The sequence below is a fragment of the Gossypium raimondii genome, chromosome 3 (assembly GCF_025698545.1).
Source record: "Gossypium raimondii isolate GPD5lz chromosome 3, ASM2569854v1, whole genome shotgun sequence".
NCBI lineage: Eukaryota > Viridiplantae > Streptophyta > Magnoliopsida > Malvales > Malvaceae > Gossypium > Gossypium raimondii.
This window is the reverse complement of record NC_068567.1, coordinates 23,660,474-23,674,174: the sequence shown is the minus strand read 5'-3', so window position 1 is coordinate 23,674,174 and position 13,701 is coordinate 23,660,474. Positions and strand designations below refer to the sequence as shown.

Genomic DNA, 13,701 nt, shown 5'->3' with positions numbered 1-13,701 from the left:
TAGAGTAGCCCGTAATGTGGCTGAATACTGGTTGGAAGCCACAAAGAGAATAATGAATGATCTTAACTGCAATTCTGAGCAAAAATTAAAAGGTTAGTTTCTTTTCTATGAGATGAAGCCTATTAGTGGTGGCTTACTATGAGAGAAGGTACTTAGGTCGACTGGTTAACGTGAGATTTCTTTAAGTCGGCATTTCAAGGAATGTATATGGGTGCAAGTTATGTGGACGCCCAAAGAAAGGAATTTTTGAGTTTGATTCAGGGGAATAAAACTGTGACTGAATATGCGGTAGAGTTTCTTCGATTGAGTTGTTATGCTCGTGGAATAGTGGCGACTGAATATGAACGCTGTGTGCAATTTGAGGACGACCTCTGGGATGAATTGTGAGTTTTGATAGCTCCGCAGAGGGAGCGAGATTTTGCTGCCCTTGCTGAAAAGGTGAAAATCGTTGAGGATGTGAAGCGCTTTGAGCGCCAGAACCGTGAGAAGTATAGGGGCAGATATAAGAGGGATTCTTATCCCTCAAGTTTTTTGGGAAGGCCTAAAAAGAAGGCTAGGTTTGTTGGGCCAGTCCGAGTTGGGATTCCTATGGCAAGACCAGTCTTGTGCTGATTGTGGGAGACATCATCTGGGTAAGTGCTGGAAGAAGATTGGGGCATGTTTCAGATGTGGGTCTATGGAGAATCAAGTTAACAATTGTCCTCAGAGGCCTGTTCAGATACAAGCTACAGGTCAGGGTTTTGTTCAGCTAGCGAGAGGTGGTCAGCAGCCACCGAGGGGCCGTGGGCAGGTTAGAGGTGGAAATGGTGTGGGATGAGGTCGTGGAATGTTAAGCAAAAGTGTTGGTAACAATGGGGTGAGGCAGATAACACTGGTCTATGCTGCTCGTCGTTGAGAGGATGGTGACGCTTCAGATGTTATAACTGGTACGTTCCTAATATTTAATGTACCTTACACCGCTTTAATTGATATAGGGTCTACACATTAATACATTTCATGCATTGTGTCTGGCACCTTGGGCATCATGTGTGAGAGTAATGTTAATGAGATAACTGTGTTAAATCCACTGGGACAATCAGTAAGGGTAGACATGTTGTTCAGAGATGTGCCCCTAGAGGTTCAAGGAGTTATATTTCTAGCAAATTTAATGGAGCTACCGTTTAGTGAATTTGACCTAATCTTGGGGATGGATTGGTTGGTTAAACACTGTGCAAATTTGGATTGTGCTGCTAAGTGTATGGTATTAAAGACTATTGAGGATGAGGAGGTGACTGTGATTGGGGAGCGAAGGGACTTTCTGTCTAATGTGATCTCTGCATTAAGGGTCAAAAAACTGGTTCGCATGGCTTGTGAGGCGTTTCTAGCCTATGTTGGTGTATCTAATTCTGAGGGTCCTTCTATTTGAGATATCAGAACTGTTAAGGATTTTTCTGATGTTTTTCCTGATGAGCTCCTTGGGTTGCCTCCGAGTCGCGAGGTTGAATTTGGTATTGAGCTCTTACCGGGAACAGCTCCAGTATCCATCGCCCCTTATAGGATGGCACCGAAGGTGTTAATGGAATTAAAAGCTCAAATTCAAGAAGAATGATTCATTCGACCTAGCGTGTCTCCGTAGGGAGCACCGGTGTTGTTTGTAAAGAAGAAGGATGGGACCATGTGCATGTGTATTGACTATCGACAATTGAATAAATTGACTATCAAGAATAAGTATCCTTTGCCAAGGATAGATGATTTATTTGATCAGCTGCGAGGAGTTTCAGTTTTCTCCAAAATAAATATTTGTTTTGGGTACCATCAGTGGAGGGTTAAGGAGGCTGACGTGTATTAGAATGCATTTAGGACTCGTTATGGTCATTACGAGTTCCTAGTGATGCCGTTTGGGTTGATGAATGCACTAGCAGCCTTTATGGACTTGATGAATTGAGTATTCCAGCCCTACCTGGATGGGTTTGTGGTGGTGTTTTTAGACGATATCTTGGTGTATTCGAGAACCGAGGATTAACATGATGCTCATCTCCAAATGGTTTTGCAGATTTTAAGGGAGAAGCAACTATACGCTAAGTTCAACAAATGTGAGTTCTGGCTACGAGAAGTGACATTTTTGGGTTATGTGGTATCTGCTGAGGGGTTTAGGGTTGGTCCTTGAAAAATTGAAGCCGTACTGGATTGGAAACCACCTAAGACTGTATCCGAGATTCGAAGTTTTCTAGGTCTGGCAGGGTATTACAGACGTTTTGTTGAAGGGTTTTCCTTGATTGCTGCACCTCTAACTAAGTTTCTGCAAAAAGGGGTATCGTTTAACTAGACTGATAAGCAGCAAGATAGTTTTGAGAAACTGAAGAAAGTTCTGAGTGAGGCCTCTGTCTTAATACAGCCAGAGTTTGGGAAGGAATTCACTGTCTACAATGATGCGTCACATATTGGTTTGGGTTGTGTGCTGATGTAGGAAGGTAAGGTGGTTGCTTATGCGTCTCGCCAACTTAACCCTCACGAGGCGAATTATCCTACTCACGACTTGGAGTTAACAGCTGTGGTATTCGCAGTAAAAATTTGGAGGCACCATTTGTATGGTGAGAAGTGTATTATCTACACAGATCACAAGAGCCTTAAGTATCTCCTCACTTAGAAGGAGATAAATCTTAGGCAGCGAAGTGGATAGAGCTGCATAAGGATTATGATTGCTCAATTGAGTATCACCCTGGTAAGGCTAACGTGGTAGCTGATGCACTGAGCAGTAGGGCTGTATCTGATTTGAGAGCGTTGTTTGCTCGTCTCAACTTGTTTGATGATGGTAGCTTGTTGGCTAAGCTGTAAGTTAGACCGACGTGGACTGAGCAGATTAAGGGTAAATAGTTCTTGGATGAGTCACTGGTTCCTCATTTTCGACAGGTTAAGAGTGGGGAAACTTCAAATTTTGGGTTGAATGGTGAAGAAGTACTGTGTTTCCGTGGAAGAGTCTGTGTACCGAGGGATGTCAATTTGATGCAGTCTATAGTACGTGAGGTGCATAGTAGTCCTTATGCTCTGTATCCTGGTGGGAATAAAATGTACCGTGACCTTCGTGAGTTATATTGGTGGCCTGGTCTTAAGCATGAAGTTACTGATTTTGTGGGTAAGTGTTTAACCTGTTAGCAAGTGAAGGCTGAACATCAGTTACCTTCAGGGTTACTACAGCCGGTTAAAATTCCACTTTGGAAGTGGGAGAGAGTAACCATGGATTTTGTGAGTGGGTTGCCCTTAATGCCTACTAAGAAGGATTTGGTATGGGTTATTGTAGATTGATTGACTAAATCTACTTATTTCATACCAGTTCGTACTGATTACTCTTTGTAGAGGTTGGCTAAACTGTATGTGTCTGAGTTTGTAAGACTGCATGGGGTACCGGTTTCTATTATATCAGATAGGGATCCTCGCTTCACGTCTCGATTCTGGAAGAAGTTACATGAGGCTTTGGGTTCAAGACTGGACTTTAGTATTGTGTTTCATCCTCAGAAAGATGGTCAATCGGAAAGAGTGATTCAAGTACTGGAGGATATGTTAAGGTGTTGTGTATTTGATTTCTGAGGCAGTTGGGAAGACTATTTGTCGTTAGAAGAGTTCACGTATAATAATAGCTATCAGTCTAGTATTCAAATGGCACCGTATGAGGCGTTATATGGTTGAAGGTGTCGTACTCCTACCTGTTGGACTGAGCTAGGTGAGTGGCGAGTTCTAGGGCCTAAGTTAGTTTTTGATACCGAAGAAAAGGTAAAACTTATTCGAGACCGGTTGAAGGAAGCATCTGATAGATAGAAGTCGTACGCAGATCTTAAACGCCAAGAGATTGAGTATTCTGTGGGGGATTTTGTATTTCTTAAGGTCTCCCCACGGAAAAAGATATTGAGGTTTGGGCGAAAGAGTAAGCTTAACCCTAGGTTCATTGGGCTGTACCGTATACTGAAGCATGTGGGACCGGTTGCTTATCAACTTGAGTTGCCTTCTGAATTAGACCGGATTCATGATGTGTTCCACGTCTCCATGCTGCGGCATTACCACTCTGATCCTACACACATAGTACCAGTCAAGGAGATCGAGGTTAGGCCAGATTTGACCTTCGAGGAGGAGCTGGTGCAGATATTGGACTATAAAGTTAAAGTACTGAGGAAGAAGTCTATTCCATTAGTCAAAGTGCTTTAGCGCAATCACAGTTCAGAAGAGGCCACGTGGGAACCCGAAGAGGTGATGCGACAACAATACCCTCATCTTTTCTGACTAGGTAAATTTCGAGGTTGAAATTTCGTTAAGAGGGTAGAGTTCTAACGCACCAAAAATTTAAGTTTTTAATTTTTGCATGTTTTGGCACAACTACTTGTTTGCTTCGGTGGTTAAGTAATTTGGGTGTGTTTGGGAGTGTTTGAGGAGCCTAGGTTCAAGTCTTGGCCTTGGCAAAAATTTTAGTTTTGCTTTTAAATGAATCTGGGCATTGGTATATAGGCCTTATAATTAATAGTGTTTGTTTTATGATACAAAAAGAGCTTGTGGTCTAATGGCAAGGTGGCGTATTGTGTAACTGTGAGGTCTGAGGTTCAAGTCTTGGGTTACGCAATAGAGAATTTATTTTGCTGATTGAGCTGGGTAGATGGTGGAGTTGGACTAAAATACTGCTAAATGGAGTTTGAATTGGTCATAGAGAGAGTTGATGAGAATTTGGTGGAGTAAATCGAGGAGGGATAAGGGGAGAGATATTAGGAGAAAATTAAGGAATTTGATTAGAGGGGAGGTGTTATACCATTTGGGGGACTTTAGCTTTGAGTATTCGGCTAAGGATAGAAAAAGGTTGCCATTTTCAGCTTTTGGAGGGACTTTTTGGGGTAGCATCTACCGAAAATTGGTCTTTAGGCATTAGAGTATTGGTTTTGGGGTTATTTTTGTTTCTCTCTGCCGAATTTAGCCACTTTGGGAAGTACCTCTTGGGTTGTCCACTTTCTTTTCTGCTCTCCCCCCTTGTCTTGTTACTGAACCCTCTTTTTTCTCTTCTCTTCTCTTCTCTTCTTCTCCTCTTCATTCCAGTGCTTCAAGTGTTGTTAACTACCGGTAAAGTGTTATGTTCTTCACTCTGTTCTCTTCGTTCTCTTTTTCCTAAAATCGAATACCCTCTTTCATAATCTTTGATTATTGACTGCTGATGCTTTCCTCACAATGTGCTGCTTGTTGCGGTTTCAGTGTTTTCTCACAATGTGCTGCTTGTTGCGGTTTTAGTGTTTTCCTCGAGGAGGGGTGGAGTGTAAGTGATATTAAAGTCATCAAACCACTCTCTCATTCTTTGATCAAGGTAAGTAGGCTAGTCTTTCTTTTAAGTGTAGGCCGAATGTTCCTATGGTTCTATAAATGTTCATGTGAGGATTTCAACCACATGATTAAACAATACTGTTTAATAAAGTTCATTTGTACGATAGTTATCCGTTAAAAAGATTGAAGTCTAATTTCGTCGGTAGTATAGGTGGGTTAAGTCAGTTTTGACTAATCGACACATGTTTTAATTTCAGTGTTGGTTAAGGGTATAAGAGGGAGTTTAACCTTATTGTTCAGCGACTAACGGAAAACCTTATTTGAATGTAGGCTTTGGTGTTCGTGGATCTTGGTGCGGTTTCACGATCAGGTGTGTAATCACCCCACTGCAACCGTAGATAGACGAAAAGCTGAAAATTCGTAAATACAACATTTGAGTCCACATGGGCGTGCGATCACTCGAGTGGTAAGCCCAACTTGCGATTCGTGGGCAAATGACCGAAATACCCCCGGAGGGTAAGATGATCGAAATACCATCAGAGGGTAAGATGACCAAAATACCTCCTGGAGGGTAAAATGATCGAAATACCCCCGGAGGGTTAAATGACTGAAATACTCCTAAAGGGTAAAATGACTGAAATACCCCCATAGGGTAAAATGACTATTATACCCCTAGGAGATGAAATAACCGTTATAGTCGTATGATATGTATGGCTGATTTGTTCTGTGATATATATATGAGTGTTACTGAGTATGACGTTCTGCATTCACGTATGATTTATGACATGACATACTGCATGGGGTTGGGATATTGATATGGGGGAAGTATACTGTACTGGTGGCTTTGCCACATATACTGTTACCAGCAGCTCCGCTAAGATTCTATTACTGGTAGCTTTACTGCGATATTGGTGTGTTGGCTGGGTGGGTCGATTTTATCCCCACATGGTGTGTTGCCTGGATTGGGATGGGTTGCATTATTGCACTGTACTGGTTACCTTATTGGGCTAAAGCCTACACTATTCTAGTATTGGTCTAAGGCCCACATTGTTACTGTTTTGGGCTAAGGCCCACACTGTACTGATACTGTATAGGGCTGAAGCCCAGACTGATACTACTTGACCACTGATTGACTGTTAGGGGATTACACGCTGAGTTTCATAAACTCACCCTCTCCATTTAACTGTGCAGGTAATCCTCAGCCTTAGGCAATTCGGTGCTGCGAAAGACTCGGAGGTGACCACACAACTGCAGTTGTACTACACTTGCTAGTATTTAAATTTATTTTATATGTTGGGTTTTGTTTATGTAATAAGGCCTTTAAGTTTGTTTAAATTTTTGATTGGGCTTTTGCTTACTTATTTTATACTGCTAGATTAGGAAAAGATGAATTTTTAAAATAATTACTATTTTCAAAGACACGAGTTTTAACCAAAAGGATTTTAAAAGCTTCCGCGATTTTAGATCAACTTATTAGAAAGAAAAGCAGACAACAAGGCAAGCGTTTTAGCTAGATGATTCTTAAAAAACAATTAAGAGGTTTTTAAAACTTAGAAACGAATTTTCTTCCAACAAGATCAATTTTTGAAAGGAACTTCAATGTGACACGCCAGATTCGGCCATAACGTCTGGGCTAGGTTTGGGGTGTTACATTGTCGAACCTTGGGAAATAAGGTGATGGGGTTTATTTTATGTGGGTTTAGATTATTTATATTTTGATTCTACTATTCAAATAGTTCCTTTACAGTATTAGTTGCATTGATTGCGAACCTTGTCTTAAGAATACTTTTTTACCGCTTATTTGAAATGAAAATTGATGTTTATTCATGCTTGAGTGTTAATTATATTCTTTTTCTAGAATTTGTAAGTCTAATTTGTAGGTTTTCTGTGACTTCAAAAATTACATGAGTACCTGACTTTGCAAACCCAACTATGTATGCGAGCCTAGGAATTTACGCAAACTTTATTAGGATATGAAAATCCACGAATGCATGATTTCTCTTGTTACGAAGTATGTTTATTTGATGAAACTATATTGTATGATGCGAACAATTGGTATTTAGTAAACCTGAACTACCGTATGCAAATTTATGCTGTTGTGCGAACTCAATCTTTGTGTGTTGCGTATTCATGTTGAGTGATGCTAAGTAAGCTTATATTATTTTGATGTATGCAAACTTATATTATATGTTATATGAATCTTTAAACTATTTTGATGCGTGCGAACCTTAACTTATTTATAGATGACATGCGAACTTCTTTTGGTAGTTTTGTAAGCTTGCATGTTTTCCCTTGTGTGAATTATTTCCACTATTGTGTTATAGGTTAACATAATTTTTGCTATTTCTAAGTGCTGTGTCGGAGGTTAGGTTGGTAGTTAACGGGAGCCACTTTAGTGGCTAATATGGCACACCGATCGGGTCGAACCCATTTAGCGGGGTTTGGGGTGTTACAATATGTTTGAAGCTTGAGACAATGCTATCAGTTTTTTCTTTTGATCCATCAGGATTCAAATACCTAGAACAAAATTAGCTTCTGCAAAGTCCTTCATGCTAAACTGTTAGGTTAGCCACAATTTAACCAATGATAATGTCCTTACATCATTCCTAATGAGTAGAATATTGACCGCCTCCGGACGTAGCAATGTCTAGAGTGTGAATACTACAACTAAAGATATAGATTTGAGGCGATCCCAAAAGTATACGGGTCAGGTTGTTATATAGTTACAATGAAGTAGGTGAGTACTCCGAAGATCGTACCCAAGGGAGGCGAGTACTAAATTAATGTCAACCTAAACACAAATACAAGTAATTAGTAACTTAAATAAATTATGGTACGATAAAACATAAAGAAATATTTTGGGTTTTGATAAGGAATAAAAATAGCATAAATAAAAGAGACTTAGGCAAACTAACTTATAAACTTAATTACATCTAGACATGGGTGATTAGCTCGTTTCGGTGGTCATAACTAATGCCTATTTCGGGTTTCTATTCAATTAACTAGTCGCTACCCTAGCAGGATCTATTGATCTTCCACTAAACTAATGAGTTAGCAAGAACTACTTATCTCTCGACTTCATAGTCCAGACCGATTCAGGGCTAAGGTGTTCACGAATAGGCCATACAAATTTTGAGTTAATCCTCACCTAAATGACTTCCTAGGGTTGTCAAGCCTAGGGTTTAAGCTCTTCCTTTTCCAAACAGTTGATTCACTAAGAAAACCGTACATAGAAAATAATTAATCACACCTCCACTCACTATTCCCCCATAAGAGAATTAGTTCCTCATGGATATCATAAACACAAGGAACTTGATGAATGAAATGAACATTAAAACAATTTAAGTAAAGAGTTTAAGAAAAATCTTGAGATGTATTTGAATGAAGCACAAAATCCATAATATTCTGATCGCGTTTAAAAATCTTCGAAGAATACAAAAGAGAAAAGAACTGAAATAAACCTAAGGCCTAAAAGTAAGAAAAACTAAACACTAAAATTACAAAGAAAACTTAAAGTATGAAAAGCTCCAGTTAAACAAGTGTTTTAAGAGCCTATTTATAGAGTTAGGGTTGTCGTTGTCCTTAACCCTAGGTCAGCTGTCGTTCTCATGTTTAATTTGTATTGTGCAAACCAAAATTCCCATAGCTCATAAGTGCTTCTAGTACAAGAACGATGTCGCGTCACCCTAGTCCTTGTGTTGTGACATCGAAGGTAATATGCATGATTCAAGGGTGTGTTGTGACATCCCTTGGCTACGTCGCAATCCCAATGTAGTATAACAATTCTGGTATTCTACTCCCTATGTTGCGACATCGAACTCCCCGTGTTGCAACATAGCTACCAACTTCAAGTTGTTTATGCCTTTGAATGGTCTCCTACACACTTACTAAGTAATTAGCTCGACTTTGGTTCTCATTCTGCCCCTAAGGTCAATAAAAGACTTAAAATGTACTTTTTTTATTGAATTTAATTAAACTAAGAAAACATAAATAAAACATACTAAAATTGCTCGTATTCAAGCTCCTAAAGTATGAAAGCTAGTTTAATATGCTACACTGAATTACAACAAATCAAATATCATCTTCATTTTGTTCAAATCCAAAAGTCTTGATCGTTTGATCGAATATTTGATTCCATGAGTGGGACGCTTGCCTAAGTCCATATATGGATCTAAGTAGTTTGCAAAATTTATGCTCGTTTCCTTGAGCTATATATCTGGTGGGTAGAATCATGTAGATGCTTTCTTCAAGACAGTCGTTCAAAAATACTATCTTGATATCTATTCGCCATATCTCGTAATCGAGAGTCGCTACAAATAGAGAAGGTTTCTTTGTAATCGATGTCTTCTTTTTTAGTATAACCTTTTGCTACAAGTATGACCATATAAGTTTCAACTTTTCCATCCGTATTTATTTTTCTATTATAGATCCATTTGCACCATATAGATTTTATCCCTTCTAGTAATTCTACATGTTCCCATATTGAGTTGGAATACATAGAGTCCATCTGAATTTTCATAGCTCTTTCCTAGAGCTTGGAATCAGTGATAACTCTTGAAAAGAGTTATAAATCATACTCTGAGACCTAGCTAATTTCCTGCACTTAAGTAGTTCTAGATTCATATTGAATAATCATTTCTTGTAGTAATCATACATGCATATTAAAACTTGAGCTAGTGGTTATGTTATGGCATTCTTTTTACTTCTGATCACTTATGGGAAGGTTTATATGGTTGAATAAATAGGCTTAGGGAAGAAGGTTAGCAAGAAATAATTGTTTGTTGAGGCATTTCAGGAGGTTATCATGGCAATGCAAAAGAGGAAAATGACAAAGACATTCAGTACCTTAAATATTTAGCAGGTGGTCCCCCTTACATGCATGAAGTGTGACGAAAATCCACCTCAAAATTAGGGAAAGAAATAGTCATTAGTTGGTGGCTTTAACCTTAGGGGTGTGATATCAAGTATAAAAAGAAAACAAAGAGAGAAAAAATGGAGGAGAAGATGGATAAAAAATAATACTGTAGTTTGTAATAATCTGAGCTTCGACAAAGGCTTAACTGCTGCAAGAAGAATACAAGGAGCTGCTGAAAGCATTGGTGAAGATAAACAACAAAGAACCAAGCCTAAACTTTGTGTTTTATTCCTTTGCATTTTTGTTATAATTTGTCTATTTTTAAACTTATTGTTGGGGTTTTTGATGATTTGGAAAAACTTGACTTTGTATAGCCCAGCTATGAGCTAACTTATTATGGCTTGGAATTGTTTGGAGTATTGTTTAAACTTGAATCGATGCTTGGAATTATTGCAGTTAATGTTACTATTTTCTTCAACTACTATGTTTGTTGAAATGCTTGTTTGAGTGTTGACGAATGCTCAATAAGACTTAAGGTGGCTTAATACCGATAAGGTTATGGTACCTTGATCAAAGTTGAGTAATGTATGTGAGTGTTGAATTAAACACTCGTGAAAACTCTAGAGATAGAGTCTTTTTGAATACGGTTTAAAATGTTGCACCGATATTGTAATCATAAATCCTTATTCTATAGACATTTAGAGCATTTAGGATGAGTGGTATTAGGCTTTTCTTTCTACAGAGTTAAGCCATTGACTAACCCAATCAAGCAGTAATAGTTACCATAATAATGTCATGGCATCATCATATAGTTGTAACAAATCTCTGAGTAATCTCAACCTCCTTCGTTAATATTCCTACCTTACCACGGTTCATAGTTCATGTGTTTTGAGTTGTTGTATTTGCTTGATATTCTAGTATTTTTATTTACTTTCATTCCCATTATGTTAACCCCAATTTTAATGTTAGTGCAAACCAATTACCTCAATCATGTTTCATATTCAATCGCAATAATTTAAAAAAAGTGAACATATCCAATCCTTGAGGGAATGATAGTCATTCATCACTATATTTCTTCATTCAACGTGTATACTTGCACACTCGCGCATATCATTTCACACGGACAAGTTTTTGGCATCGTTGTCAAGGACTAACAATTAGTAAATTTCGTTTTTATTATTGCAATTTCATTTTTGGCTTCAATTTTTAAGTTGTTTGTTTTGTGACCCTTACAAGTTTATATTAGCTTTATGCATAGAGGCATTCCTATTGAAGAATTATATCCTTTAGATCTAAAAATTTAAAGAGATTTGCTTAGAAGAGACAAGAACAACGACCAATGAATCAAGGGGGTAACAATCAAGATGGTCAAAATCAAGAAGGTCAAAAGGTAATTTGCGTGTAGCTCAGATGTTTGATGACAGGGATAGATCTATTCAAGAGCATGTAGTTTCCATTCTAGATGACCTAAACCCTAGTATAGTCAAGCCATAGATCCAAGCTCCTAATTTTGAGCTGAAACGTGTCATGTTTTACATGCTTCAATCGATTCGTCAGTTTGGTGGTCTGCCAACTAAAAATCCTAGGCTACACTTGAGACTTTTCTTGGAGGTATGCAATTCATTCAGATAATAAGGTGTTCCTGAGGATGCTTTAAAACTTAATTTGTTTCCTTACTCTCTAAGAGATCGTGCTAATACATGGCTCAATGCTCTGCCATTTGGAATAGTCAAACCATGGAATGATTTGTGTTAGAGATTTTTGCTGCGATACAACCCACCAAACATTAATGCTAAATTGAGAAATGACATAACATCCTCTAGGCAACTAGAGGATGAGATATTATATGAAGCATGAGAATGGCTTAAGGACTTTCTTAGGAAATTTCCTATGCATGGGTTTCAGCACTGGACCCAAATAGGGATGTTCTATAATGGATTAAAGGCACAGACATGTATGGTGGTTGATGCTTTAGCAAATAGCACTTTGTTGGACAAGTCTTACAATGAAGCGTATGAAATATTAGAGAAAATTGCAAGCAACGATTATCAATACCCCACAATGAGAGTTGGGACTAGATGGAGAGTGGCTAGATCATTTGAACTCGATGCTATTACCTCACTCACCACTCAGGTATCCTCCTTAGCCAATATGATAAAGACTATGCATAAGCCTAGTGAGTTGAAAGAGCTAAAGCAACTAGTGTATCTTGCGTTTACTATGGTGAGGATCATGCATTTGAAAAATGTCCCTCGAACCTAGCATCTGTCTGTTATATAAGTAATTACAACAGGAATAACAACCCTTACTCTAACACGTATAACCTTGGTTGGAAGCAACACCCAAATTTTAGGTGGAGTAATCAAGGAGCTAGAAATTCTAACACAACTGTCAGACCCAATGCTATGAATGCCCCATCTTGTTTTAATCAATCTTTACAACTTCAACAACGGGTTCAATAAGGATAGACATCATCATCATCATCTATTGAGTCCCTATTGAAGAAGTATATGGCAAAAAATGATGTTTTGATTCATAGCCAAACATCATCTCTACGAGCTTTGGAGAATCAAGTTGGACAAATAACGAATGCATTGAACTCGAGAACACAAGGGACCTTTCCTAGTGATACAGAGAATGCAAGACCACATGGGAAAGAACATTATAAAGCTATCACCTTGAGAAGTGGTACACAATTAGACAGAGCTGACAAGAATGTTGTGGTTGAAGTTGCAAACTCAATACCTGACAATAGAAAAACTTCTGCACAACCCAAGACGAGCTCCAAAAATGAGAAAGTTGGGGACAAAAATGCTGAAGCAAACTCAGACAGCTCTAATGCACATAATGCCCAAGCAAAATATGCTCTGCCACTTGATGTTCACCCACCTCCACCATTTCGTAAACGTTTCCAAAATCACAAACAAGATCAATAGTTTAGAAGAATCTTGGATGTCCTAAAGCAACTCTATATCAATATAGCTTTGGTGGAAGCATTGGAACGTATGCCCAACTATGTTATGTTTATGAAATACTTACTTTTGAAGAAGAAACGATTGGGAGAATTCGAAGCACTAACTGTAGGGTGCACTTTCATGCTCACAAATAAACTACCTCCAAAGTTAAAGGATCCAGGGAGCTTCACAATACTTTACTCAATTGGTAACCAGTATGTTTGGAATGCTTTATTTGATTTAGGAGCAAGCATAAACCTTATGCCTTTGTTTGTATTCAAAAAGCTAGGAATTGGTGAAGCACGATCTACCATTGTGACCTTGCAATTGGCATATCAGTCATATGCTCATCCAGAAGGTAAAATAGAGGATGTCTTGTTGAAGGTAGACAAGTTCATTTTCCACGTTGATTTCTTTGTGTAAGACTGTGAGGCTAATAAATAGGTGCCTATTATTTTGGGTAGACCTTTCCTTGGAACATGTAGTATTGTTATCGATGTTCAAAAGGGATAATTAACCATGAGAGTGAACGATCAATAGATCACATTTAATGTCTTCAAGATGCTAAAATGTGCTGGTGATGTTGAAGAATGCCAGTTCTTAATTTGCCAGACTCTGTGGTGG

At 38.5% G+C, this 13,701-nt stretch overlaps 1 protein-coding gene across 1 annotated transcript; it reads left to right on the top strand.

Moving 5' to 3' along the window:
- Nucleotides 1–12,633: 12,633 nt before the first annotated feature.
- On the top strand, nt 12,634–13,500 carry LOC105795759 (uncharacterized). Its single transcript, XM_012625419.1, has 2 exons — nt 12,634–13,024; nt 13,106–13,500. Exons 1-2 carry the CDS (start codon nt 12,634–12,636, stop codon nt 13,498–13,500), a joined length of 786 nt encoding a protein of 261 aa, XP_012480873.1.
- Nucleotides 13,501–13,701: the final 201 nt, after the last annotated feature.

Excerpts from the sequence above, each read along its gene's own strand:
- LOC105795759 (XM_012625419.1), top strand. The coding sequence starts at position 12,634 with ATGGCAAAAAATGATGTTTTGATTCATAGCCAAACATCATCTCTACGA. Across the intron at positions 13,025-13,105 it reads TCACCCACCTCCACCATTTC|CTTTGGTGGAAGCATTGGAA; the intron begins GTAAACGTTTCC and ends ATATCAATATAG.